The following is a 27,339-nucleotide window of genomic DNA, read 5'->3' as shown; positions in this document are numbered from 1 at the left end:
TTGTGTTATGTTGGAAGCTGAGGAGGGCTGAGGATAGGAGGCGGCTGTGGTTTAGGGTGACTGCTAGATCCTCAGCGGGTCAGCCCCGCAGTGAGCGGCAGGTAAATCTGGAGACCCCTAGGACCGAGGCATCGTGCCCAGGGATCGGACACTGGATCTGCTGCCAGGGATCCTATCCATAGATGTCCCAAATGGAGCTGGCTTTGGACCCTGGTGATCAGGATCTGCTGGGCTTCCTGCTGGAGGAAAGCGGAGATTTGTGGCCTGAGCCCGACCGGTACGCGGAGGCGCCGCTGGACTGGGAGCTGCGGTCTTCAGAGGTGGGTGGGCGTTTGGGTGAGGAAGCCTGCGACGTCCGTGAGACCGAAGGGGCGGAGGTAAGTCAACGCCTATGGATTTGTTAGAACTCCGTGCAGGCCCTGAGCGACTGGGAAGTAGAGGATTTACTGAGCTCTCTGCTCAGTCCCTCGGCGTCGCCGGACGTTCTCGACTCCTCCAACTCTTCTGTCCACCATGACCACACTTACTCCCTCCCACAGGAACACGTCTCTATAGATCTAGGTGAGACTGAAACCTGAAGTCTGGGGATAGGGGGCCGGAGAGGGTTCTCGGGCCTGGCTAGCCCTACTTTCTCTTTTGCAGATAGTGGGAGCTGTGAAAAGGAGGGGTCATGTTTGACTCCGCTGCTTGTGGAGGAGGCAGCAGAGCAGGTCCTTGAGTTTTCAGGATTATCGCCACCTTGCACGACTGGGGACAAGAGTTCCCATTTCTCTCTGACAACCCAGTGCAAGTCTGCTGTCCACCATTCCCAGGAGATTTCCAGGCTGAACCTGACAGAGGAGGAGAAGAGGCTTTTGGAGAAGGAGGGGTTTACTCTGCCCTCCATGCGTCCTCTCACTAAGGTAAAGTTTCCATTGACCGAGCATAGGCTAGAGACTGTGGGACTGTGAAACCCAAGTGGGCAAATTCTGTTCATTTCACATCAATAACTTGAAAACGGATGTGTCAAAATCTTAGCAAATTTGTTGCTAGTAGGAAACTGGGGCAGGTGGTTAACATGCTAGATACAAAGGCAGATCCTGATTTTATAGGGCTTATGTAAATTTTGGTATTTTCAAAAATTATCAGTGTAGGGTGGGCTAGCTGGCTTAGCAGGTAATGGTATTTGCCTCCAAGTTTGACAACCTGAGTTCAATTCCTGAGACCCCCATGATGGAAGGAGAGAACAGATCCTGTAGATTGTCCTCTGACCTCCATAGGAATGCTGTGCAGTGGTAGGTACATGCTGACAAACACACACAAAATAAATGTTTTGTTTTTAAGTCAGTTTAACATTAGTATAGGGCATTGGAAAGAATGTGCAAATGAAGGGCCTTGACACTTAGATTTCATTGGCTTCATAGTAACCCCTTCCTGCTCAATGGGAGGAATGTTTGATTGGCTGGACTAAACAGTCTAACAAAATAAACGTCAAAGCTGGGCATGATATTTTGCGCCCATAATCCTAGCACTCAGGAGGCAGAGGCAGAAGGATCCTTACAAATTCAAGGCCACTGCCCAAGTGCTGGGATTATAGGCATATACTACCTACCTTGCCCAGCATTTGTGGCAAAAACTTTTACGTTATTTGCATTTTTAATTTTTTCATGGTTATTTCTTGTTATATAGATGTTTAATTAGTTGAGGGCAGGAGGTTCAGGAGTTAAAGACCAGACTCAGCTATATGCTAAGTTCAAGGCAAACCTGAGCTACATGAGATGCTGTCTTCCCTCTGCCTCCATTACAAGATGAGCTATCAATGTAACATAGTTATTAGGAAAGCACATGGAATTTGGAAACCATCAATAGAGGTGCTTCCTCATGAAGGGCCATGACTTGTTTTCCTTTGTACTGACCAGAACACACCTTAGCACCCTTTAATTTTTTGGCTGGTACTACGGTTTGAATGCAGCATCTCATGCATGCCTGTCATGTGCTCTACCACTATGCTACATCCCCCAGCCAAGGCTAGGCTGGCCTCAAACTGTCTATGTCGTGGGTAGGAAATGACTGAGCTTATGATCCATTCTTCCACACCTGCCAAGACTGGATTACAGGGGTGTGACATCGCTTTTGGTTAGTGTCCAGTTCTGAGCCTATATCTTTGATATTTATTAACAAGATAAAATATTATCCTACCAGAAACATCAACAATTTTATTCAGCTTTTTTATTTTTGAGAAAATGTTTCAGCACTTTAAAATAGCTAAACAGTAAATTCTATATAGCTCTAGATATTCCAGGAAAATCCAGTGGATAGAAACTATAAGGAGACAGGTGTTGGGTTAGGGTTAAGATAAGGAAGTTTTTTTGTTGTTGTTGCTGTTGTTAGTTTTGAGACAGGGACTTAGGTAGTTTAGTCTAGGCTCAAAGTCTTTAGCCAAGGATGGCCTTGAACTCCTGATTCTCTTCCCTCTACCTCCCAAGTACTGAGATTACAGGCATGTGTCACCACATCTAGTTTAGGAGGATTTTTTTATTATTATTATTATTAAAACTAGTCTGATACTAAACACCTGGTCCTTGAAGATATTCACACAAAATGCCTATTGATCAGGGAAGCTGTAGGAGAGCTTCTGGGTAGAAGATTGAACTTAGCTGCCTTCCAACTCTTCAGTTTACTAATCTTGGATAACCTTTTCCCCATCTTCTCTTAGATGGAGGAACAAGTTCTGAAACGAGTACGGAGGAAGATTCGCAACAAGAGATCTGCTCAAGAGAGCCGGAAGAAGAAAAAGGTGTATGTAGGGGGGCTAGAGAGCAGGTAGGAAAGAGAGAGAACAGAAAAAAAAAGTTGGAAGCCTTCAGTTTTTGAAGGGAGGATACAGGCAGTGTCCTGACACCCATATTCTCCTCCAGGGTCTTGAAATACACAGCCCAGAATCAGGAGCTACAGAACAAAGTACAGCTCCTAGAGGAACAGAATCTGTAAGCAGCCCTCTAAATGTTCCTAATGCTCTCTTACTTTTCCCACTTCACACTTGATTTCTAACTGGAAAGCTCCTAAATGCAAGATGCTTGCTTGGTCTTTACTAGGGGAATAAATTTACAAGTAGCCAAGAAGTACCAGGATAGAGAAAGACTGTGTGGGGGCAGTCAATGTCTGAGAGCAGGTAGGATCCTGGGGTGGGGGTGGGTGGGGAAAGCATTCTAGGTGAAGGCTAGAATTCTAGCACAGGTGAATCAGGCTAGAAGGTAGGAAACAGAGAGTGCCCATTGTGGATTATACCCAGAGCTGATCAGACAGTGGAGAATTACAGAAGGTATTTGCAAAGGAGTTTAAGTCAGGGCAGAGAAGCTTTTTTTGTTTGTTTGTTTCAATACGGAAATTCAGGCATTTGTTCCCAAAGAGGAAGAGGTCATTTGCAAAACAGGCAAGAAAACTAAGAGATTGGATCCAATGCACCAATGGAGAGGGTAGTGTTAACAGGAGGGATTCATTGTGACTCAGGTGCCAGGCCAGGGCACACTCATCACTGTCTCCTCTCTTCCCTCAGGTCTCTTTTAGATCAACTAAGGAGACTCCAGGCCATGGTGATTGAGATAGCAAACAAAAGTAGCAGTGGCAGTACATGTGTCCTGGTGAGGAGGAGGATGGGAGGAGAGGTCTTTTCTTGATAAAGATGGGTATAACCCAGGGCCCTCCTTCATTTCCTTTTTCCTGTGTTATAGGTCCTACTGTTCTCTTTCTGCCTCCTCCTTGTACCTGCCATGTACTCCTCTGACACAAGGGGGAACATGCCTGCTGAGTATGTTGGTAAGTCTTAAGGATGCCTTTAAAGCATGGGTTGGTTAGGGCAGAGGACTTGGTCATTCTGTGTTGTGTCCTGACAAGTCTTTGTCTCTTTAGCGCTGCACCGCCAGCTTCGTACCCTGCGCAGTGAGGACCCTCAGCAGCTGAAGCTGCCTGCTCTGCAGTCAGAGGTACCAAGGGACAGCACAGGCCAGTTGCTGGACAGTTCAGAACATACACTCCAGGCCTCTAGCAACTTTTCCTGCCTGTTGTACCACATGCCTCAGGCAGAGCCTCCTTTGCAGCAGCCACTCCCTGACCTCTCCCAAGAGACCCCCTTCTCAGAGTCCATCCTTCCCCTGCAGGTAAATCTCTCAAGAAAGGGGGAATGGCTCCCTACCCACAGCCCTTCATCTGTCCTCTTGCAGGGCGGGTATTCTGGTTAAATATGAGGATATGGAGTATTTCAGCAAGGGCCTGGGGATGCCTGTGTGTGTTCAAATAAAAAGGAGATGGGGAAAGGGCTGGCCTTTGTTCCTGTGCTGTAAGGATGCCTGGGAGCTCAAACACACCACACTTACTAGCTTTGTGGGTCTTTTATTTGTACCCATGTGTGTCTGTTGTCCCATAAATAGACTTCGAGAAATTGACTGGCCTCGAGTATTTCATGCAGTGAAGGAACAGGTAGGATAAGAAATAAATAAGTGGTTCCTCAGCCCCTTTTTACTGGCACAGTTGGGTAGGAAGAAGGAAAGGGGCATGATTGTCCTGGTGGCTCAGGGCTGCAGGAGTTTTGGGTGGAGGGAGGAAAGACCAGTCCGGAGGCTGGGTTTCCACAGTTCAGGGAGCTCACTCTGGACTTAGGTCTGCCAGAGTTGTCTTTGGTCCACATTTAGGCTCTGTGCTTAGTCCAGCGCCCTGTGTGACTATTGGTCTGCTGCCCTTTTTATGCTGTTGCTGTTGCAGGGCCAGCTGCATGGCCCAGATGCTCAGTGGCCGCATGTAGGCCAGTGAACGGAACACCTGCTGCTGGCAGTATGCCTCTGGAGTCTGGAAAGCCAGGCCTAGGCGTTCCCATACAGTGCGATAGCAGCCTTCAGCTGTCCGGAAACCTTCCCAAATTAGGCCCTGTGGGGAAAGAGAGAAGAGAGAAGTCTTAATGACTTGGCACTCCTGGTGCAATTACTTTAGCTCAGCAGATAAGACAGTAGGCCTCCTGCCCTCAGGGAAAACTTAAAAGCAGGAAGTGGAATGCATACCAGGGAAAAGAAGTCTTTATGGATGAATAAGATGGCATCGGAGTGCCTTGAACAAATCTGGTGGCTGAGGAAATTTTGTGGGCCACAGTACCAATGGTAGAGAGATGGGAAAGGGAAAGCGTTACCTCTTGGATCATGGTGGCTGCTAGCCCGTAGACCACACCCACCCAGACTTCATCAGACTGCACGCTGGATCTGTCAGGGACACCATGAGGCTGCATCCCATTCACAGCCCCCATAGCCCCTCCTGCAAAGGCCTGGACATTGAGCTCAAAGATGGTTTGGAGAGCACGGACCACATGCACGGTAGGAAATACCTGGAAGGCAGAGGCAGAGAGCTGGTCTATACCTGCCTCCCACTCCTAGGGAAACCCACATTTTTTCCTTTTTTTTTTGAGACAGGGTCTCCCTGTTTTCCCAGCTGGCCTGGAACTCGCTATGTAGACCAGACTGGCCTGGATCTCACAGAGATCCGCCTGCCCCCTTCTCCCAACTGCTGGAATTAAAGGTGCGCCACCACACTAGGCTCTTTTTGGCTTCTTTTAGTCTCTCTCACCTCAGTGTCTCCTTCTCCCAGGCCACAGGCCCTCAGGAACCACTGCCCAGCACACTGGTCAGACATGATGCTGCGGGACTGAGGCTGAGAGCTGCTATCGTAGTTGTAATAGCGGCCTGGAGTAGAAGAAGGGCAAAGTAAGGCTTCTTGGGTCCCCATAGTTGGTTTTAAGACTCCTTAGGTTCCTTCCACTTACCATTCCAGAGCAGTCTCTCATAGGCTTCCTGGCCTCGGCGGAGGATAGAAGAAAACTTATCCTGGACATCTTGTGCCCCACATAGAACAGCCATCTGAACCATCACAGCCACAGCTGCCAGCCACAGCCCTCCACAGTAAGCACTGAGCAGGGACAAGGGGTTGGGAGTCAGACTGGCAGCTCCAGCCACTCCCAGGCAATCTAACAGGTAATGAATCATTCTTCCTAGAGCACTACCATCCTTATATGCCCAGGTTCCCACCTCAGACCTCTTGGAAATCCCAGCCCCCCAACCTGGGGCCTGTGGTGACCCATCCATCATAGGTCTGGTCTGCATAGCCTCCATTCTCAATGAGTCCATCGTGGTCCTTGTCAAACTTCATTTCAGATTCCATCACAGCCTAGAGAGGGACCAAGACATTAAAGACCTAGGTTCTAAGGAAGACTAGCCAGCTAGGTTCTCCCCAGACACTAGTTATGCCCCTAGCACACTGGACACTGTGTACTCATCCCTTACTAGACACACTGGCCACATGTCCTTCAGGAAGCTTTGGTCACTCGTCAGGTAGTAGTCCCGATAAACTTGCAGTACAAACTTCAGGTTGAGGTCCTTCCAGTCAGCAGTATCATGAATCAAATATGCATTGACCCGGAGCCATGGCTCATCATCTGTGGAGGGAAAGGGACCTGGTTCGTCTGCATTGGCAAGCAGAGTAGAAGGTACAAGAGCTGATGGAGAAAAGCTGCCTTTGGGGACACAGGGATCTTTACCTGGGTCCCCAATATCATGAGGGATAACATTCCTCCTTTTCACAGGTGCCACTACCCCACTCATCAGGTACCGTCGCCGTGTCAGGTCCTCCTTGAGGGTTGCTAGAGCTGGGGGAGTAGGTGATCACACAAGTAGGTGAGGGAAAGCAGTGAATGGGCAGGCTTGGGGTCTGGTACAGAGCTCTGTGTGTGATCCCAGAGGGAAACCAATAAGCAGGATGCAGATATGCTCAGAGAGAAGGGGAAAGGTACATAATTTAAGGGACTATAAAAGTTCACGGGCAAAAGAAAAGAAGCTAAGAGGGAAACAACACAGAATTTACCCTCACCCATATCATACTGTAGACTGAGCTCAAGTTTGGGCCACAGCATGATGAGGGCAAAAGAAGCATAAAAGTGGACATCATATGTATTGTACATGCGATACTCCTGGCCTGGAGGAACAAGACAGATTTTGTTGCCACGATCCCAGCTTCCCCTTGATAGCCCTTCTCCAAAAACTGGAGCAGGGCACTGTCACCTGTCCACAGTCACCACTCACTCACTCATCCCCTTTATATCTTGGGACAGGCAAAAAAATCTATCATCTTGCTTTGTGTAGCACACTGACCTGACACACCCCAGCCCACCAGTAGCCCATACCCTCAAGATAGCCAAATCGACCGTAGTCTTGCAGAATAGGGCGGAGCTGATTCATGCTCCCTCCTAGCTCCTCTGGTAGGGAGTCCTCAGGAACTTCCAGCCATACAGTGCCTCCATCAGCCAGGAAATATAATTCATTGAACAGTGCAGATTTGTACCAGGCAGGCAAGGATCTGGGAAGCCAGAGGAGGGAATGAACCTTTATAAGTGTGGGCTTCCAAGGAGAGAAAGGATTCTAGAGTTCAGCAGAGTAGGTATACTAAGCGAGTCCCAGAACAGGCCTACTGAGGGGTGGGTAGGAATGGGTCAGGTCCTATTTGGAGTGAGTGGGCAAAATCCACTGGCACCTGTCATCCAATACTGGGTTCTGCCAAGCTGAGATCCTGTCCTCCCAGGCTGCATATTGGCACAGTGCATAGTGGCTAAGGGCAGGTGCTGCATCACCATCTGAGCCAAAGAACCTTGTATACCTCCTGAGATGGAAAAGGGAGGAAGAGATAAGAGCACTTGCTCCAGGTCAGAGCCCCAGTGCTTTTGGATCCCTGCACTTCTTTGGTTTTCCTACCTGTAGTGGACTTGGCCCTTAGCTCCGAACATGATCCTGGGCATGTCCCAAGCCAGTGAAAACTCCAGGCAGCACTGGCCTCGTGGTGGCAGCTTGCTGGAGACACATACTGCCCCAGCAATACCTACTCCTTTCTTCGAGGGGGTGCTTTGGCCTGAGAAACACAGAGGAATCAGCACAGGTACCCCCTTGAACCCCTAAGGCTAGGGACCCCTAACAGGAGAACAAGAACATTTGTCAGGTCTCCTATCTTAGGTCTCCTGGTCCTAAGACAGGACACAGCCTTTCTTCCCAGCACCTCCCAGTCAGACCGCCCCCATCACCAGCAGGGGAGTCCAGTTGTCCATCCTGAAGTAGGTCCTGCCACACCTGCTGCCCAGTGCTGTCAGGGTCAAAGGCTGTGCTGTGGGTTACCGTGGTATCTGCCTGTTAAAAGGTCAAAGACTCTGTGAGGGCAAGTATGAGCTCCTTTTATATATAGCCACCTCCAAGTTTCAGAGGCTGAGGGCTGTGATAAGGGTAAGACTTAGGAGTGGAGAGATGATGAGGGGAGGAAATAGGTTCAGGGTCAGACTGTGAGGGCAAGGACTCAGGGGCAAAGGTATAAGGCAGGCTCTTCCATTACCGTGCGTCGTGCAGCCACAGCCATGGTGTAGGGATTCGGAGGGGTTGGATGATGCAGGAGCAGGCCCTGTACAGTCTCCCCATCCCGTTCCAGACAAAAGGGCTCATTCCACAAGCCCCCTAGGGCATCATCTTCACCCCCTAATCCATTCCGCATGGAGAACATGATGGAAACATCCAGAGTTTCATCCCCTTCATTCTCCACATCCCACACAAAGATACCTACAGGCAGGCTACTGTCCTGGGGACAAAAGATTGAACTCAATCTTAATGTAGCCAGTCTTGGATCCACTCCCCAGGATCATCATGGGCACAGAGGAGCTCAAACACTCCCCAGTATGCTCTCTATCTTCCGCTTGCATCTCCCATATTCACAGATACTGGACGACCCAGAAGACTAGGATTAATTGGAATGGGAAGCCAGTGTGATGCTCATAGCTCCAACCCCTCCCTTCCATAAGTCATGGAATTTCTGGCAGAAGTGGATCTGGGAGAGGGAAGGTAATGGAGGAAACAGAAGGGAAAGCCTCACCTGGTAGTCATGGGGCAAGATAGGTGTGATCTGGCGGCAAGTGAGGGTGACATTCTGGCCAGGAAGCTGATAGACAGTCCAGGCCCGGGGATAGAGAGCATGGTAGAAAGCAAAGTAGCCACATAGGCCCCAGTTCCAGCTCCGTAGGACACTTGGACGCTCCAGGGACAGAACTTGCTGATACACAGTCTGCCCCTCCCGACGCAAGCACACTGTAAACTTGATCAAGAGAGCAGACAGGCTGGAAAAAGTAACCCACAGGCACCACACACTAATCTCCCTCCCTTCAAGGTAACTCCTCCATTTCCAGAGCCTGTTCTTGTTATCACCAGCCTCAGATCATCTCCTAGGCCTTTCCCCAACCTCAGCAAGCCATGATGTCCTGTTGCTTCACCCTCAGTTAACCTCTCAGGCTTCCTCTCCCTTTGTGCCCGTGACCTTAGCACCCTAATCCCTGTTTGTAATGTTTCAATGGCTCCTATGGCCCTCAGGCTGATTTGAAGCTCTCTAACTTGGCTTTCAAAGCCCTTCTTGATCTGGTCTCTGCCTCTTCAAGGACATTTTGGTCACACAAAATACTGTCTTGTCTTTGAGCACGTATTTCCTCTTCCAGGTCTTTCCCACAGTCATTCTCCATCTGGAAGATCCCTGTACCCGTCAAGGCCTAGTGCAAATGCTTTTCCTTCAATTTCCAGCAGCGAGTCATTCTGTTTGTCCTGTTCCTCTCTATTCTAACATTCGGTAAATTATGTCACAAAGTATTTCTGTTTCCTTGATTGCCCCAAGGCTTATTTTGAAGGTAGGGGCTACTTCCAGTTATGCCGTGGGTCTCCGATGCCTCGGCAGCACTGTTTCTCTTAGTGTACTGTACGTCCCACTTGTGTTGGCAGCCTTCATTTTTTCTGTCTTATTTCTATAATAAAAACGTAAGCTCTAGAAAGAAAGAACTCTGAGGGAATAACCTTGATTCAACATGTCTGGCATTTTACTTTGTGTAAAAATTTTCCTTCCTTTTCTTTCTTGTTTGAGATACGGTCTTGCTATGTGTAGCTCAGGCTGGTCTTGAATTGGTGATCCTCCCGCCTCCTCCTCCCAAGTGTTGGGATTACAGGCATGGCCCTCACCATAAAATAATTTTTTTGTGTTGTTGGGATAGTACAAATGGTTGAGACCACTAGCTCTTTATCACAAAGAGAATGGTTCTGAATTCCAATCTTTCCTTTTACCTACCATGTTACCTTGGGCATGTTACTATGCCCTCTAGATTTTAAGTTCCCTCATTTGTAAAATGAGCATGATAATGGTACTTTGTAGGATTATTTTAAATATAAATATACCAAAAGCCTACCATAATGTGTTGACACATTATACAGGCAATAATCACTGTAGAATCATGATTCCAGGATTCCCTTTGGGATACCGAAGGGATGAGGCCAGGGGTACCTTGGGTATGGAGCACAGCCACTAAACTTGAATTGAGAAGAATATTGTCATCAATGGGCTTAAGATCTGTGAGTTATTTCCCCTTTGCAGATGAGCTGAAAGCTGGAGGTATCCCTCAGTTAGAAAGAGAAACTTGGTCACTCAGGAGGTGGGGTTACTTGAGAGCTTTGGTGAAGGGCAGGACATAGACTGTCAGTTTATAGCCTAGTTGTGATAAAGGAATAGAAGGGGAAACACTGAAGCTTTAGAAAAGGGAAGGCTAGAGATCTAAACCTGAGATAGGAGGGATTTTGGGTGGGGGTCTTATGCAGGGAGACCTCCAAAGAAATGATCTGCTTGGCTGAAGGTTCACAAATCTGGGTAAGAAGAGGTATGCTGTATATGGTTTTTCACCACGACTGTGTAGATTTTTGGTTTTATTTTCCATCTTCTGATCCTCCCATGTTCTCTCTTTTGTTTTTGTTTTTAAATTTTATATGGGGGGGGCATGCATATACCACAGTGTATGCACTTGTGATCAAAGGGTAATCTGTAGCAATCTGTTCTCTCCTTCCATCATGCGGGTACAAGGGTCAAACTCAGGCTGTCAGGCTTTTGTGTCTTCACCCTCTGAGCCATCTTGCTGAACATTTTTGTTATTTAACAGAAGGTCTTAGGTAGCCAAGCTTGTCTTGAACTCCTGACCCTTTTGCTTCCAGCTCCCAAGTACTGGGATTAAAGGGATGTACCTCCACACCCAGCTCCAAATATCCTTTTAGGGAGTGATCTAGGAATTCTCTACTGTCCAGTGGACACTGTCTCAGCTAGTAGCATGAAGACCGTGAGGTACTGGCTCAGCTAATAGAGTGAAGACCATGAGGTAGGCAGGAGACACTTATATAAGAAGCATCTTGGCTGTTTACACTTTCAAGGAACACAGGTTCTATATGAATCTAATCCTATTGTACACCCTAGCACAGAGCTGAGTACACAGCATCCTGAAAACACTTACTGGACTGAATCATATAGATGTCTAATTGCCACATCCCATGCTAGCCAAGAGCCCTTCCTTTGTCTGGGTCTTTCTTCCACTTCCTGGCTCTTACTTGGTCAACGATGACTGTCTGGTGCTGGTACATTCCAGGATTAAGCTGCCAACGACAGAACTGGCCTCTCCAGCCACGTGTGATAGTGCCTCCTCCAATGCCACCCAAGGGACAACCTAGAGAGATAATCAGGATGGTTGGTGGAGAAGTGGGAAAGAAAAGCAAGCCCACATCTCACTTTCTAGGCTACAAAGATTGGGTCCTTTGAAAACCTAGGGAATGCCATGCAGTGTGCATAACCTAGAAACCTCTTTGCCTAAGACTGTAGTTTTTGTTGTTGTTGTCTTTTTTTTTGTGTGTGTGTGTGTTTTTGAGACAGTCTCCCTGTAGCCCCAGCTGTCCTGGAGCTCACTATGTAGACTAGGCTGGCCTTGAACTCACAGAGATCCCCCTGCCTCTGCCTCCCAAGTGCTGGGACTACAAGCGTGCACCACCACGCTCAGCTGCCTAAGGCTGTAGTAGGAAGATGGACCCTCTCTGAACAGGGAAACTGAGCTGAGACTCACCGTAAATCTGTCTCAGGGGAATAGAATTAAACATGTCAATGAAAGGAGTCTTCTTCTCCACCTGAGTCTTCTGGTACCACCACTTCAAGTACCTGAGGAACAAGTGTCAATATGAGTGTAAGGAGGTAGGTGGGCAGTGGCTCACAAGCTGCAGTTATCTCCCTTTCTCTTGACACCCACCTGTGACCTCCCACAAGAGTCCCAAGGATGTCAGGCTTGATGATACATACCTGTGATCTCAGTACTCTGGAGGCTAAGCAGGAGGATCACAACTTCGAGGCCACCAAGGGCTACATAGTTGAGATCTGTCTCAAACAACAATATAGAGTCCTAAGGACCCAGCACTGTGTATTCTAAGACTCTCTTCTTCTGAATTACTCTACAGTTCAAGGTCCCTTCATCTTCCCAGTTGCCCAAGGACCAGTGTAGGACTGCCTTTGTTTCTATTTACTATCTTGAGAACTGACTGTTCTAATGCTCCTACCACTGCTTTGGCTTAATTACAGCTCAGAAGCTTTCGTCTGTGTCAAAAGGCCAGTTGCACTTCTCTGCATCCTCCATCACAGACATCACTAACTCCCAAACAAGCAAAATTGACAAAATGACTTTCCTTTCTTAAAAATGGCTTTTTATTTATGATTTTGAAAGGTGAAAAATTGGAGAACATAGCAGATAGAAGGGGGCAAGGAAGTCAGGTATGGTGGCTCATGCCTTCCCAGCACTTGGGAGACAGAGGCAGGTGGATCTCTGTGAGTTTAAGGCCAGCCTGGTCTACATAGCGAGTTCCAGGCCAGCTGGGGCTACAGGGAGACCCTGTCTCAAAAAGACAAAAAAGAGGAAAAAAAAAATCATCTCATCCAAAGATAACTAAGGTTTTATATTCTAGACCATTTCCTCTTAAATCTTTATCTCCCTCTAGTCTAGCATTTAACTGTAAGCTTTCAGACTTTGCTCTTTCAAAATAACCATTAAATTACCTGGGTGTGGCAGCTCACACCTGTAACCCAGCACTGGGAGGCTGAGGTAAGTGTGGCACCATGGGTTCTAGGCCAGCCTGGGCTATACAGTGAGTTCCAGGACAACCTGGGCAGCAGAGTACCTTGTTCCCCCAAACAAAAACCAAAAAATAATCAGAATACCCAATAGGGTAAAGCCTTCTAAAAATTCCCAGGATTCTCCTGTTCTTGCTCCTTGCCCTGTATTGAATAGGAAAATGATTAGGACTGTCCCATACAAGTAAAAGATTCTATTTTCAGGCCAGGAATGGTGGCGCACACCTTTAATCCCAGCACTCGGGAGGCAGAGGCAGGCAGATCTCTGTGAGTTCAAGGCCAGCCTGGTCTACATAGTGAGTTCCAGGATAGCTGGGGCTACAGGGAGACCCTATCTCAAAAAGACCAAAAAATAAAATAAAATAAAAAAAGATTCTATTTTCAAGGTTGGGACATCTGCCTCAGCCTTCCTTCTAATCATATTCCTTACAAATTCTCATTCAGGATGGGTCACTAAGTAAGCCTTGCCCTACCAGACTCTTTCCCACTTTCAGTCTCCTCCTTAATTAATCATTTGATGCTCAATGTTCAGTCACATCACTTCTAAATGAATAATTTAGGTATACAAGCCCTCAAGCTTCTATTTCCTCATCTCCAGAATGGGAATAACCTCTGCGGTACCTACCACATTACAATCACTGAAAATTCAGATAACAGATAAGAAAGCTGTAAAGTGGAGTGGCCGTGACAGGTATGATCACTATGTCATACACTATGTCAGTTCTAATCAGACACCACCTTGTTATTTCAGTGTGTTCCTCATGTGAGCCTGACAAAATTTTAAGTCCCTTGGGTGAGGGGACAGTGACTAATTGAATATTATCTTCAGCTCTAAGCACAGGGCAGGGCACATGGTCTACAATTCATAAATATTTTCTGGATTTATAAATGAATAGATGTACAAACTGCAGGACATAAAAAGCAATGGCACATGCCTTTAATCCCAGTATGTGGGAGGCAGAGGCAGGTGGAACTCTGTGAGTTCAAGGCCAGCCTGGTCTACATAGTGAGTTCCAGGTCAGCTGGGGCTACAGGGAGACCCTGTCTCACAAAAAAGATAAATAAATAAAAAAGCAATGGAAGGCAAACTAGAACAGGGGGTAAGAAAAGTGGTAAAAGAACCAGGGCAATTCATTCTGGGGGCAAAGAAAAAGGCACAGACGACAAAGGATGAGGTAGTGGCAAGGCAGAAGGTCCCTTGGGCCAATTTAGAGGAAACTGAACAGCACCAAGAAGCCAGAAAGGATTGGTGGAGGTGAAGAAGGTGCAGCTGGGCCTATGGCACCAAGGAGAAGTTCCCCAAGATATGAAGATAGGCTGACAAAGGACTATCTGGCAGTAAACATTTATTGAGTGAACTGACTCTAGCTAAAGGGAGAGCAATCAAAATTGAACCTCCCCAAACTGAAGCTCCAAGAACTCTATCTTTCAGGAGCAGATCCAGATCAGAGTGCCCCTGAGTTCAGCTCCCTCTCAGGGATTCTCTTCCCTCCTTCAGCAGTTGGTCATTCCTGACCTACTTGGCCTTCTCTATAATATGAACCCTATCTCAAAAGTTATCATTCTGAGCCTGGTCTACATAGTGAGTTCCAGGACAGCTTGGGTCTACAGACCCTGTCTCAAAAAGACCAAAAAAAAAAAAAAAAAAAAAGTTATCATTCTGAATTCTTGCATTCTCTTCAATGCAGGACCTCATCTCATTCCAAAAGCTCCATGTCAAAGATACCTACTCCATGATAGTATGGAAGCCAAGGCCCAGGGGTTGAGCCAAGAGCTTAAGGCCTCTGACTCAGCTCATATTTAGTGGCTTAAGCTAGGATGGATGTACACCTGTTCTTGACCTTATCTCCACCACATGCAATCCACTTCGCTGCTCTCGGTACCCCAGATCTCGCTTTGACCCAAAAGTCTTGGGGGTCAGAATTGAGCTGCATCAGTATAAAGGTTAATACTGTCAACTTGACTGGATCTAGAATCACCTAGAAGACAAGCCTCTGAGGGATTATCTGCATTACAGTTTGGTGGGAAGATCCTTAGCTGTGGGTGGCACCATTTCATGGGCTGGGGTCCTGGACTGAATAAAAAGAAGAGAATTGAACACTAACATTCATTGCTCCCTGTTCCCTGGCTGTGGACACAGTGTGACCAGCCGTCTCAGGCTCCTGCTGCCATGATTTCCCTGCCATGATAGACTGTACCCTCAACCTGCGATCCAAAGTAAACCTTTCCTTCCTTAAGGTCTTTTGAAAGGTATTTGATTACAGCAACAAGAAAAGTAACTAATATAGACAGTTTCACAAATAGCCTAGAGGAATGATTCTCTGAGACAGGCCACCCACAGGCATTAGCAAAGGAACCAGATGTCCAGGCAGCACCAGACCTTTCTCCCAGCCCAGGCCTTGCCACCACAGTCTCACAGCACTGACTAGGGCAGTTATTGGTTCCCTATTTTAGAAGCTGTTGGGGCTGAGTTTCCCAACTTTTATGCCTCTCTCCCTAGCACTGTTTATATGTAGGGTGACTCAAGATGACCTCAACATGATGCTTTCTGTCCTTATATCCACCTGTTCCTGTTAATAGGTATGGCTCTTCATCACCAGTCTTTGAACCCAGTGGAGATCCAGAGGGGTTCTATAGTACCTGCTCTGGAGAGCAGGCTCTGGAAGACTAAGAGCTCTGGGGGTGTCTATGGCAGTGCATCCCTGGCTAGAACTGATAGTTAGGGGTCTGGGGATGTAGTTCAGTGATAGAATGCATGTACTCTATCACTGGGCTATATTTCCAGCCCTCTCCCATTTGCTTTCTTGGGATGGTTTCACTGTGATGCTCAGATTTGCTCTGAACTCTTAGGCTCAAATGATCCTCCCACATCAGCCTCCCAAGTAGGTGGGACTACAGATCGGCACCACTTTGCCCAGCTCCATCTTTGCTTTTTCTATCAAAAGCCCGCTGGCGTCAAAAAGAGTGAACTCCTCACCCTCTCCTTAGGGTTGATGGCAGCCAAACTCACCTACTCCGTGTGGAGTTAAGAACTCCAGGAAAGAAACAGGTAAGTGCTGGCACTGAACCAAACACCACAGTGCTTAAATAAGAGAATCTAGGGTGGAAACCGCCTTGCTACAAAGTAGAGCTAATCTGAAATTATCCTACTTTGCTACAAAGTATAGCTATTCTCAAAGGGAAGTCTGGGAAAGAGGAAGTGCATGGATGGGAGCCTGGATGGCCAAGGCTGAACACAGAACTACACGCTCCTACTCTCCTGCTGAAAGGACGAGATGCTGGGAGATGTGCCTTAGTCTCATCCTCTACCACCTCAGGGCCAATAACGACGATGGGACACACTTGACTGGAACCAAGAGTCCACCTGCTTGCTCACCCTTTCCCACTTCCGCAGGAAGTCTTGAATGGGAACAAAGATCAAGGCATTCTAAGCAATGGGATCTACTCACCTCAAGCCCAAACCAAAATGCTTCACCAGGTTGCTTAGAGAGACGTTGTTAGCATGAAAGGGCTTCCTCTTCTCTGCAAACTCGTGAGCCAGACAGATGCGCCAGCCAAAAGGAGGCACCCGGTAGCCCCTAGCTTTACCCTCGTAGGAGGCCATCAGCTGCCCAGAGTCCTCTGAATTACAGTCGTCTGGTTTTTTCTGAGGTCCACTGTCCTCTGGGCTTCCGCAGTCTGTCACCAGCACATCCTCAGTGTCTCCAGTATCTTCAGGACAATGAACTTGTGGATCTCCTTTGGCACAGCTGATCTGCTCTGAGGCTGGTACGCAGGTTCCCATGTTCACTGGATCCAGGGTCCTCACAACTGGGATGGGCTCGGGTCCCTAGCTCTGTGACACGCTTCTCGCCAGCCAGTCCAAACGCGGGCGCCAGTTGCAGTTCGGTGCGGTCGGGGAGGGCCCGGCGCTGGGGAGAGCCGTGGGGCGCTGCTGTCCAGGCAGAGACAGGAGCTCCTGCAGCGGCGGCGGCGGCGACTGCACTGAGGTCGCCTCAGGCTGTCCCGGGATCGCGTCTCTGGATCCTGGGCGGGAAGGGTCGGGCCTTGTTGTCATTGGGCCGCGGAGATAAGCTCGCCCGGCCGAAGGCCGCCGGGCTCGGAGGACAGGGGCGGAGCCGCGGTACCTGCCTGCAGAGCTCCGCCCCCGCCTCCCGCGAGGACCCGCCCCTGGGACCCGCCCCGGAGCGCGCGCTCCCTAGGCCCCGCCCCCTGCGTCCCCAGGGCTGGGCTCCAGGGCCCTCGGCCCGGGTCGGGGCAGCGCCCGCGCCCAGGTGCCACCGTGGAAGGGTGACCCGCAGCCCCGGGACCACCCGCGCCCCGTCCGACCGGAAGCAGCCAGCCGGACCGGAAGGGGCTCCTCGGCGCTGCGGGGGTGACGAAGGAAGTCCCGCCTCTGCCGCGCCACGGACGCCGTGGACCGGACGCTGTACCCGGAGGGGCGGGCAGGTGAGGGCCTCGGTGTGGGACCCCGCATTCGGGGAGAGACTGGCCGTGCGGCGATGGTCCTGGCCTGGGACCTGAAGCCAAGCGGGAAGTGGGGACCGAGGCAGGCCGGGGATTCCGCGGGGGCGCGGCGTGGGGCAGTGGGGGTCTGGGACCGGAGCGACCCCCCCCCAGGCGGTACTGAGCCCGCACCCCAGCCCAGCCCATCCACCTGCCCCCTCCCGAAATCCCGGCGCTTCCTACCCGCACCGAGACTTGGAAAGTCCACTTCTTGGCCCCTTTGACCCAGGTCTAGACCCTAGGTCTCGGCTCTGATACCCCTTCCTCCATGCCTTGCCAATGACCTCCGACCCCCGGTGTTTCCTTCTAGATTCGATTCTGGAGCTGCCATGATTGAAGTGGTAGCTGAGCTGAGCCGGGGTCCTGTATTTCTGGCGGGGGAGGCGCTGGAATGTGTGGTGACTGTCACCAATCCCCTGCCCCCCACAGCCACTTCTGCATCTAGGTGGGGACGCTGGTGCTGAAGATCTGGCCCTTCTGGGAGGAAGTCTGGTATCACTCTTGCTAAGCCAGAGCTCCCATTGTCCTGTAACTACACAACCACCACCTCCTCCTCCTCCTCCTCCTTGTTCTTTATGCTCTCATTGTCGGAAAGGGCTGTTTAACAGAAGATGCACATGATATAGCCGTTTCTCCTTTCCTCCACTTCTCCCTCCACCTCGTTCCCTTGTGAACACGATACACTTCTCATTGCTTATTGGTTTCACTTTGGGGGTTCTGAATGTCCTGATCACTAAGACAGTCACCTAACCTTGGTGGTCTTCTCAGACAATGTGGTAAGGAGACTGAGAAAGCATTTGTGAAGTCAGGAACTAGCCTCTCATGCTCCTCTTCCTTTTCTTCTTCCACAGTGAGGCTCTGGCTTGGGCCAGTGCCCAGATCCACTGCCAGTTCCATGCCAGTGAGAGTCGTGTAGCACTGCCACCTCCTGACTCTAGTCAGCCAGATGTCCAGCCTGATAGCCAGACTGTCTTTCTGCCACACCGAGGTTAGAGATGGGGTACTGGCCTTGGGGGAGAGAGGGAGTCATTGTCACTGAAGGGTGAAGTTAAGTTCTTGTATGTTGTAGTCTCTGTTGCATCAGGTTTGTAGGGGAGGTAAGGTAACTATTTCTTTGGGGCTGTAGGACTGTCCCCATATCACAACAGAAAAGAGTTGCCAATTTTTCACAGCCTGCACTTCCTGTGTGAGCTTAATCAGTCCTGGACATTGGAATCATTTCACTGTGGTCTTTCTTACCTTTCATAGGTGAGAGGGGTCAGTGTATCCTTTCTACTCCACCAAAAATTCTGTTTTGTGACCTGAGGCTAGACCCTGGAGAGTCCAAATCATGTGAGTGACTGTCCCCATCCCTGCATTGCCTCTTAAGTCTTGTGGAGGGAGGATTCCTCTGGCTACCTCTAGCTGCCCTGACTACTGCTTCCCAACCAGACTCCTACAGTGAAGTACTACCCATAGAGGGACCACCCTCCTTTCGGGGTCAGTCAGTCAAGTACGTCTACAAGCTGACCATTGGCTGCCAGCGAGTCAACTCACCCATCACTTTACTCAGAGTCCCTTTAAGGGTTCTTGTGCTGACTGGTAAGTCAGGTTCCTGGAGGGAAGGGCTGCAGTAGAGGCTTGCCAAATAGGAAATAAGCTAAGAGGACCTGCAGGGAAGGGGGTGGGGATGGGGATGGAGAGTAAGTTGGGATGTAAGCCCTCAGGTATGGCTCCCCTTATCGTCATCCTTTTCAGGTTGGAGTCTAAACCCTATTGTCTGTTTACATCTCTGATCCTCCCAGTATTATCTCTCTACTCACTCTCTCTAGGCCTTCAAGATGTCCAGTTTCCTCAGGATGAGGCTGTGGCTCCATCCAGCCCATTCTTAGAGGAGGATGAGAGTGGGAAGAAGGATTCATGGCTAGCCGAGCTGGCTGGGGAACGCCTCATGGCTGCCACATCCTGCCGCAGCCTCCGTGAGAATCCTTTTAGAATTGCCCTGCTCCATCATCCCTCCCCTCAGTATATTCCTGTCTCAGAAACAAGTCTTCTTTCCACCTTCACTTTCATAGATCCATTAATATCTTGCTCTGGTTATAAAGGAAAGCCCTACCTTTTGACCTCTGAGACCCAATCCTAGATTATTCCTCAGTATAAACTTGAGGATCATCATTTCCCATTCTCCCCAGATCTATACAACATCAGTGATGGCCGAGGGAAAGTTGGGACATTTGGCATCTTCAAATCTGTATACAGACTCGGCGAGGACGTGGTGGGAACCTTAAACTTAGGGGAAGGAACTGTGGCTTGTTTGCAGGTGAGAAAGGAACAGAGCTTCTGTTGTGCTAGGCCTGAAGGGCCAGGGTGGAAGAAGGGCTTGTATAAAGAAGGGTGATTTGTAGAAGTGGATAATGGGGTCACTCAGCACTACCCTCTCACCTACAGTCCACACTTCCTGCTAGCATGCATCTCTCTTCTTACTCCCAGTTTTCAGTAAGCTTGCAGACCGAAGAGCGTGTACAGCCTGAATACCAGCGGCGCCGAGGGACAGGAGTTGCCCCCTCAGTGTCCCATGTGACTCATGCTCGGCACCAGGAGTCTTGCCTACATACAACTAGAACCAGCTTCTCTCTCCCCATCCCCCTCAGCTCTACCCCAGACTTCTGCACTGTCATTGGTGAGAACCTGTCCATTACTGGAGAAGGGAGTCAGGGACATGAGTGCTGGCCTTAGGCTGAGTGTCATGGGCTCTGATTCCTAAAACGTTCCCTGCCATACCCACATCTAGCTCCTGGCCCTTGAACTTTCTTAGACCTTCAGTCTTTACCCCAGTTTCTTAGATGCACTGACCTACAAACTCTTAACAGCTTTATTACTGTCCTTACTGCCAGGATGATCTCTGGTTCCTCAGCAGTTACTTCAAGCTACCTAGTCTTGACTGTTTCACTCTTGAGTTACTAGGTAATGGTAGTGCTATCCTTAACTCATATCTGTGGTTAACATGTTAACATACCAGATCTCTTCAAAACAAAGTATTTGATGATCGTAGCTCTCTGTCCTGTACTTTCTCCTCTTCATGAATATAGTTTGGTTTTTTGTTTTTGTTCTTTTTTTTAAAATTTAGCCAGGCATGGTAGCACATTGATCCTAGCACTTGGGAGGCAGAAGTGGGTGAATCTCTGTGAGATCGAAGCCAGCCCATTCTACCTAATGAGTTCCAGGTTAGCTGGGGCTACAGGGAGACCCTATCTCAAAATAAATAGATAAATAAATAAATAAACAAACAAACATATTTATTTTGCCTGTAAAGGGGTGCATAAAATCCACAGCATGTGCATAGAGGTCAATTTATGGGAGTCATTTCTCTCATTCCACCATGTCAGGCCTGGGGATCAAACTCAGATCATCAGGCTTGGTGACAAGCACCCCTTATCTGCTGGACCAGTCCTCTGGTCCTGGATTTTTGTTTTAATTTACTAAGCATATCCCATCATTGGCTTTTATTACTGCTTGCTTGCTTTTTGTTTGTTTACTTGAGATTGAGGTCTCATGTAGGCCAGGCTGGCCTCAAATTTGATATGTAGCCAAGGATGTCCTTGCATTTTTGGATCCTCCTTGGAGCCTTCACCTCCCAAGTACTGGTATTGTAGGCATGTACCATACCTGGCCTCCTACTAGCTTTTAAAGCTTTTACTTTACTTTTTTCTTCCACAGTGTCCCTGAAGTGGCGATTACATTTTGAATTTGTAACATCCCGAGAACCAGGATTGGTACTCCTGCCCCCATTGGAACATCCTGAGCCTGCCACCTGGACAGGTCCTGAGCAGGTGCCGGTAGACACCTTCAGCTGGGACCTCCCCATCAAAGTGCTGCCTACAAGCCCCACTCTGGTCTCATATGCTGCCCCAGGCCCCAGCACCAGTACCATAACCATCTGAAACTGGCCCACCTGCCCACTGTGGTACTAGTTTCTTCAAGAGACGGAGAACTCAGGACCTGAATGTTAGTGGAGCCCTCTTTTTTCCAACTGGGACCCAGCGGCTCCAACAATAAGAAACAGGCTTTCAACTGTAGCATTAATTTATTTATTCAGAATAAATTGGCAGCTGCTAGTGGTTTCCCTGGAAGTGGAAGCAGCAGTCAGCAGATGTGTGATCAGTTAGCTGGTGGGAGCAGGAGCCCCATGAACAGGGGTGCTAGCTGAGCCCCATTCTAGGTCGGGTCCTCCCCCTTTGCAGGGCAGCCGAGGGTCAGATTTTTGCACCAGGGAAAACTGACAGGTTCCTGCCTCCTGGCGGACTTCACACTCAGCAGGGAAGTCAATGGGGTGCTGAGACCTAGGGACCCAAAAATGAGAGCACAGTAAAGAGCCACTGCTGTGACCTCCCATACCCTCTGGTAGCGCCCCCTGGTCTCACTACGGCCTCTACTACCAGGAGGGACTTTTCATTTCAGAGCAAGAGGATTCCCTCTGGATCCACCTCAACTCCCTCTTGTTGGTACCTTCAGGTCTTTTGTTTATTCTTACAGCCCTAGCCATTCCTCAGTCACATGAGAGGCTAGTCCTCTAGCCATTCTTGGTCACTCACGTGTCACAGCAGCCCACACCAACAGGATGCAGACAGGTACAATGAAAACAGTCCTTGCGGAGCCAAGATTCACCAAGGGTGAAGTATTTCCCCTCATAGTGACAGGGAGCTAGGGAAGAAGGAACATCATTAATGGTAAGAGCTGAGTGAGCTGGTAGTGGTAGCAGCAGACTCTTCTGTCTGGGGTGGGAAAGAATCCGTGCTCACTACCCCAGTATATAATCTTTACTATTTCACAGGTTGAAGGACTGGATATCCTGACGGGGTCATCTCTAAGCCCCCCCCCCCCCATCTTCTAATCCTCACCCCACATTACCTTGAGCTTGGAAGTAACACTTGCTGTGAACTCCTGGGTGCTGCAGGAGCAGAGACACCACCAAGCAGATGATCCTCCAGCCTGGCAGGATCCCCTTGGCTTGTTGAGCCCGAGCCCAGAGCATCCTTAGAGCCATTCCTGCCTGCTGCTCAGCCCCTTCTTAGCTCTTTCTTCAGCCTCCTCTGGTCTTACCCCCTTGCTTTTCTTTGCCTTGTTCCTTTACCCTTTAGTCTCTCTCTTTCTCCTTGGGCTCCTGTCTCACACCATCTCAGTGCCCTCACTCTCACAGGCGAGGATGTTTTTAAAGTGAGGACCCTGACCCCCTGCTGAGTAGAACTGGAAGTGCTATAACTCTGTTTCCTGAGGTGAGGGCATGAAAACAAGAGGTCCAGCTTTTAACAAGCTGTGAGAGCTGATTCATGCCCCCACACAGCTAGAGGGAGGGAGGTGGCCATGGAAGGGGCCGCTGGACTGGGCACTTCCCAGCAAGGAGGTGGGAGGGGTGAAGGCCCCAGGTGGTCCCCACATCTCCTTGACCTGCCTAGGGGAAGCATTCCATCAGCCCTCCCTCCACCACCACCAGGGGTGTGTGTGCTGGGATCCCTGCCTGAACCGGAGGGAGGCATTTCCTGGGGATGGCTAATCCTGTGCCCCAGCCAAACCAAGGAGTTGCAGCAGGGTGCAACAGCCAGAGGCTCCAGGAGAGCAAGTGGGCATCTGGAGTGGAGTGTTTTCCTTCAGATCTGAGCCTAGGTTTCCCTGATACATCTGAGAAATGGCTACCCTGAAGGATGTAGGGGCAGAGGTTCTTCCACAAGTATCTAAAGATTATCTAGTATTTATCACCCTCAAACAAAACAGATGCAAGATTGTCCCATCTCTGGCAATGCTTCTGGCCCAAGAGAAGCATCTCCATGTGTCCTAACAGGAGTCACCCCACTTTCACAGTGATGTCTCTCCTGATGGAATGTGGGTTCATGAATGTTAGTCTTCAGCATCTTTTTGAGAGGTTCTGTAGGACTAGAGACAGAGTGCTGGATTCAGATCACTTACTAGTTATGTGACCTTGTACAAAGCATGTCACCTCTCATCCTACTTCCTCATCTATAAATTGAGGGTAGAAATGCCAACTCATAGACTTGTCATGAGATAGCACATGGGCTGGTCTTAGCACCATCTTTGGCATGCGTGCGATCCTCAGAAGATGCCACCCACTGAGATTAAGGCTAAAGCTCAAAGACAAAAAAATGTTTGTTCTTTGCATGGCGTTGAGCAGCTCCACACTGCTGAGGGCTTCTGTTGTGGGTTACACTCTCCTGTCCAACTTCTGACCTTTCCACGTACATGTTCCAAGTCATCTCTACCACCCTGTTCAAAAACTAGATGGCCCTGGGAGCATTTTGGCTTCAGTCCTTGATTTCTTGAATTCCTTATATCTGGTCTGAAAGGTGGTATTGCTGATAAAACTTTGTTTCCCACTTCGTGCCTTTGTCTCTGCCTTAGGGAGAGGGACCATGTTCTAGTGCCCTCTTCACTATAGGATGCTGCATTTTCTCAGGGTTCTCACCCATGTCTTGTGGACTCTCAAGTCTCCTTTTTTGAACACTCTGATGCTAGTTATACCTGGTACTAAAAGGCCTAGGCAAGCTGGATTTCTTTTACTTTCCCACATTTCAAAGCCTTAACTACTGTTGCAACCATTCCCTCCTGCCCACAAGACATTTGTTCTAGTTTTCATCCAAGTCTAGAGTCCCATTCACGGAAAATCTCACGCTTCATCCCCAGTATAGGAGATAGAGCTACTTCTAGCAGACTTCAAAGGCTCTCTGCCTGTCAACTCTTCAGAAACCACTGTCAGTAGTGCACCTCTACCTCCCTAGCTGTCTTCCCAAAGTACCTTTTCCCTTGGCTGGGGATGAAGCTCAGTGCTTGCCCATCTTGTACAATGCCCTAGATTCCAGCCCAAGTACTCCCAAGGGGGTTGAGGGGATAAAACAGGATTCCCTTTTAGAAGTGTCACGATAAAAAACAAAGGAAATCAATGTAGAAGGGTGTGCCTACCAGGTAGGCTGCTATGTGGAGGCATGGCCTTGATTGCTTGCTTGGCTTGGAGGGGCGTTGGTTGGGGGAGGGGGTAGTTAATTAGAGGGTCTGTCTAGCACTAAGCTTGTAAGTCTGGTCACTCACTAGTCAATAACTCTACTGCCTTAGGGGGATCCTACCTGACACTCTGAAGGCTGGGCACAGACTATCTTCTGGAGTAACTAGGAACTAGATGCTGGTGGGAAGCTAGAGAGAGTGGGGAGTTGGTGGCTGTTGGAAGAGGATCCAGTGGGCATTTGTGTGTGAGGGTTGTAACTGCAGAAGCAAGGCTTAGCCTCCGGGAATGCAGATGAAGCAGACTTGTAGAGTAGGAGTGGCAAGAGGCACGTTGGAGCAGGATTTCTCTCCTGGAGGTTGGGGGGCAGTGTGGAGTTGGTTGACGGTTTGTGCTTTGCTATCTTTGTGTAGGGGTGGCGGTGGTTAGAGCCCAGCCTTCAGAGTCCCAGAAGAGAGGCCTTTGGGGCAGGGGGCAGGACGGGGCTGAAAGTGGGTGGGTGGGGGACTGTTGGCATGCGCTGCCAGCGCAGGGACAGGAAAACATCCGCCGGAGGCCAGTCCAGGCAGTGCTCCAGCGAAACAGGCAGGTGCTTGGGGTGAGGAAGTGAGCGCATTCCGGCCCCTGGCCGGCGCCCGCCCTCCCTCGATTGAGTCACCCCCGACCCCTGCCCGCCTGGGCCTGGAGGGACAGAGGATGGCCTTTGGGGTTCCATGTCTCTGGGAAATTTGGAGACTGCTGCCCCTGGAGGGGAGGGTCAAGGAAGAGCCCAGAAGAGTCAGAGAAGGGGTTTCCGAGGGCCTTTCTGCCCAGGTGGCACCGCAGCGCAAAATGCAAAGCACCTGAATACCTACCTACCTGGGGTTGAATGGAGACAGTGGGAGAACCCCTGAGAAACTTGAGGGTGAGGGCAAGGGACAGACCCTACAAAGCTTGCACTGAAAGGAGGGGCCAGGAACCCGGAAGGCAGATGGTGAGGCGTCTGAGGGCTCTGGCTGAGCCTCAGAGAGCTAAGGATCCCGCAAGCAGCTCAGCAGATGGAAGGGTAGGACTGGCCAACTCCGGAGGCCTGAGTGAGCAAAGGTAGTGGATGGGGTAAAAGCGAAGTGGTCTGTGGCTGCCATAGTAGCCAGCTGCATTCAGTTCCCCACACACACCTCGTCCTCAAAGTTAGCAGTGGTAAGCTTGTTTCCAGATGACTGGTCCAGCAGGTAGCCTGCCACTAGGATGAGCCAACCTGGGCTACAAAGTGAGACAAAAAAATTTAGTCATATTGAGTTCTTAAACAAAATAAAAACTGAAAAGTTGAATATCAGTATTTGATGTTAGATTTGAAAATCTAAATTTAGGTTATTAAGATTAGTTATCTTTCCGGGCCAGGTCACTCAATGCCTTTAATCCCAGCAGTGGAGAGCCAGAGGCAGGTACATTTCTATGAGTTTGAGTCTGGCCTGGCCTGAGTTCTGGGCCAGCCAGGACTACTTAGTGAGACCTTGTCTCAAAAACAACCCCTTCCCCCACAAAAAAGTGTAGTTATATGGCCAGCTGTACTGAGTGGCTCATGCCTGTAATCCCAACACTTTGGGGGGGACCTGCTGAAGTGGGGAGACTATCTTGAGCTGGTGAGTTCCAGACCAGTCTAGCTTAAAAACAACAAAAGAAAATGGGTTATATGGTGTGGAGCCCTTTCCTTTGCTAATTTGGGCCTCTTTGGATGGTGCTGGGTTCTGTGGTTTCAGTGCAGTGGTTCTTATCTGCAGAGCTCTTCTGCTCTCCCTTTCCTTCATCTTACTGTCTTTGTTTTTAACCTTAACTTTACCCCATAGCCCTTTAACTTGCCCTCTGTATCCCCACAGACCCAAGTAAAACATTTCTCAGGATGGGGCATTGGATTCCAGTATACAAAGAAAAGCAGGTCATAATGCTAGCTGTTAGGTTACTTACTATCTTTTGTGGACTGATATGTTACTATAAAGTTTCTGTATTTGCCCTGTAGTTGATAAAAAAGGTGAACTGTGTGGTGGCACAAGCCTTTAGTCCTAGCACTCTAGAGGCAGAGGCAGGCAGATCTCTCTGAGTTCAAGGCCAGCCTGGTCTACAGTAGCAAGTTCCAGGCTAGCTGGGGTTACAGAGAGACCCTGTCTCAAAAAGGCAAAGAGAAAAGAAAGGTGAAGCTGGTTAATTAATGACAGTATTTCTGCAACATAAAAATTTATTAATCTGGTTTCTAAAATGGTTTTTGTTACTTGGCTCAAAAACTGACACTAATTCTATCATGATCCTTGTCATTTGTGCTATCTTATACCAAAGGCAATACAAGGATTAGGATCTTTGCAATTTAAAGGATCATTAAACTCTGCAGTTGTCTTTGGTCCCAAAATATGAAAATCTGGGTCAGTTAAAAAAAATTCCTGTGTTGAGCTCTGTTGCTTTGTCCTGTGCAGTTCCAGCCCCAGCCCTGCCTCATCCCTAGGGGCCTGGGCTTTCAGTCCTTCTTTCCTCTGCCGGGCATCTTTAGAGGAAAACTTCATACCAACTTCCTCCACCATAAATTCTCTCCTTCCCTTCACCTTTTCACTTCTCTTTGCCAACACACACCACTACTTATTTGCTTTTTTTTCAAAGCCCACAGCCCTCTCTGGCTCTTTTCCATATTTAACACTTGTTGAAATTCTCTTTTTCTTTGATGTGTCCTCAGGTTTTTAAAAGGCTAGGCTTCAGTTATTTATTCTGCACGGTCCATTTCTGCCTTCCTTCCTCTTTCACTTTTTTTCTTTTTAATTCTAGACCATTTCAAAACTTATGGAAACTAAAATCCTTTCCTTGTGATTAAAATTCTTCCTCTA

The 27,339-nt window shown here is 49.0% G+C and overlaps 4 protein-coding genes across 5 annotated transcripts; 2 read left to right on the top strand and 2 right to left on the bottom strand.

Annotated features, from left to right (window-relative positions):
* The first annotated feature begins 24 nt into the window (after positions 1–24).
* Creb3 (cAMP responsive element binding protein 3) lies at positions 25–4,421 on the top strand. Its single transcript, XM_008842367.3, has 8 exons — positions 25–320; positions 405–561; positions 643–902; positions 2,696–2,802; positions 2,898–2,966; positions 3,536–3,620; positions 3,711–3,795; positions 3,889–4,421. Exons 1-8 carry the CDS (start codon positions 183–185, stop codon positions 4,215–4,217), a joined length of 1,230 nt encoding a protein of 409 aa, XP_008840589.1. The 5' UTR covers positions 25–182; the 3' UTR covers positions 4,218–4,421.
* Positions 4,349–17,329, bottom strand: Gba2 (glucosylceramidase beta 2). Of its 2 annotated transcripts, XM_008842368.2 has the most exons (17): positions 16,452–17,329; positions 11,951–12,042; positions 11,445–11,560; positions 8,917–9,135; positions 8,386–8,625; positions 8,084–8,186; positions 7,761–7,914; positions 7,543–7,668; positions 7,196–7,368; positions 6,883–6,987; positions 6,554–6,661; positions 6,300–6,451; positions 6,077–6,183; positions 5,783–5,925; positions 5,587–5,702; positions 5,156–5,347; positions 4,353–4,899 (listed from the first exon to the last, which is right to left on the bottom strand). In XM_008842368.2, the coding sequence occupies exons 1-17, from the start codon at positions 16,784–16,786 to the stop codon at positions 4,621–4,623; spliced, it is 2,760 nt and encodes a 919-aa protein (XP_008840590.1). In that variant the 5' UTR covers positions 16,787–17,329; the 3' UTR covers positions 4,353–4,620. The 2 variants fall into 2 exon arrangements, with proteins under 2 accessions (XP_008840591.1, XP_008840590.1); XM_008842369.2 differs by lacking the exon at positions 6,883–6,987 and having other exon boundaries at positions 4,349–4,899; positions 16,452–17,158.
* Positions 17,319–21,617, top strand: Rgp1 (RGP1 homolog, RAB6A GEF complex partner 1). The gene is made up of 9 exons (XM_008842370.3): positions 17,319–17,451; positions 17,819–17,953; positions 18,360–18,496; positions 18,757–18,840; positions 18,940–19,089; positions 19,320–19,466; positions 19,680–19,807; positions 19,978–20,167; positions 21,205–21,617. Exons 2-9 carry the CDS (start codon positions 17,838–17,840, stop codon positions 21,426–21,428), a joined length of 1,176 nt encoding a protein of 391 aa, XP_008840592.1. The 5' UTR covers positions 17,319–17,451; positions 17,819–17,837; the 3' UTR covers positions 21,429–21,617.
* Msmp (microseminoprotein, prostate associated) lies at positions 21,615–27,339 on the bottom strand. The gene is made up of 3 exons (XM_008842371.3): positions 22,396–27,339; positions 22,080–22,188; positions 21,615–21,827 (listed from the first exon to the last, which is right to left on the bottom strand). The coding sequence occupies exons 1-3, from the start codon at positions 22,529–22,531 to the stop codon at positions 21,650–21,652; spliced, it is 423 nt and encodes a 140-aa protein (XP_008840593.1). The 5' UTR covers positions 22,532–27,339; the 3' UTR covers positions 21,615–21,649.

Source organism: Nannospalax galili, unplaced genomic scaffold (assembly GCF_000622305.1).
Source record: "Nannospalax galili isolate Female #2095 unplaced genomic scaffold, S.galili_v1.0 scaffold341, whole genome shotgun sequence".
Lineage (NCBI taxonomy): Eukaryota > Metazoa > Chordata > Mammalia > Rodentia > Spalacidae > Nannospalax > Nannospalax galili.
The sequence above is the reverse complement of the archived record's forward strand: the minus strand, read 5'-3'. Positions and strand labels throughout refer to the sequence as shown.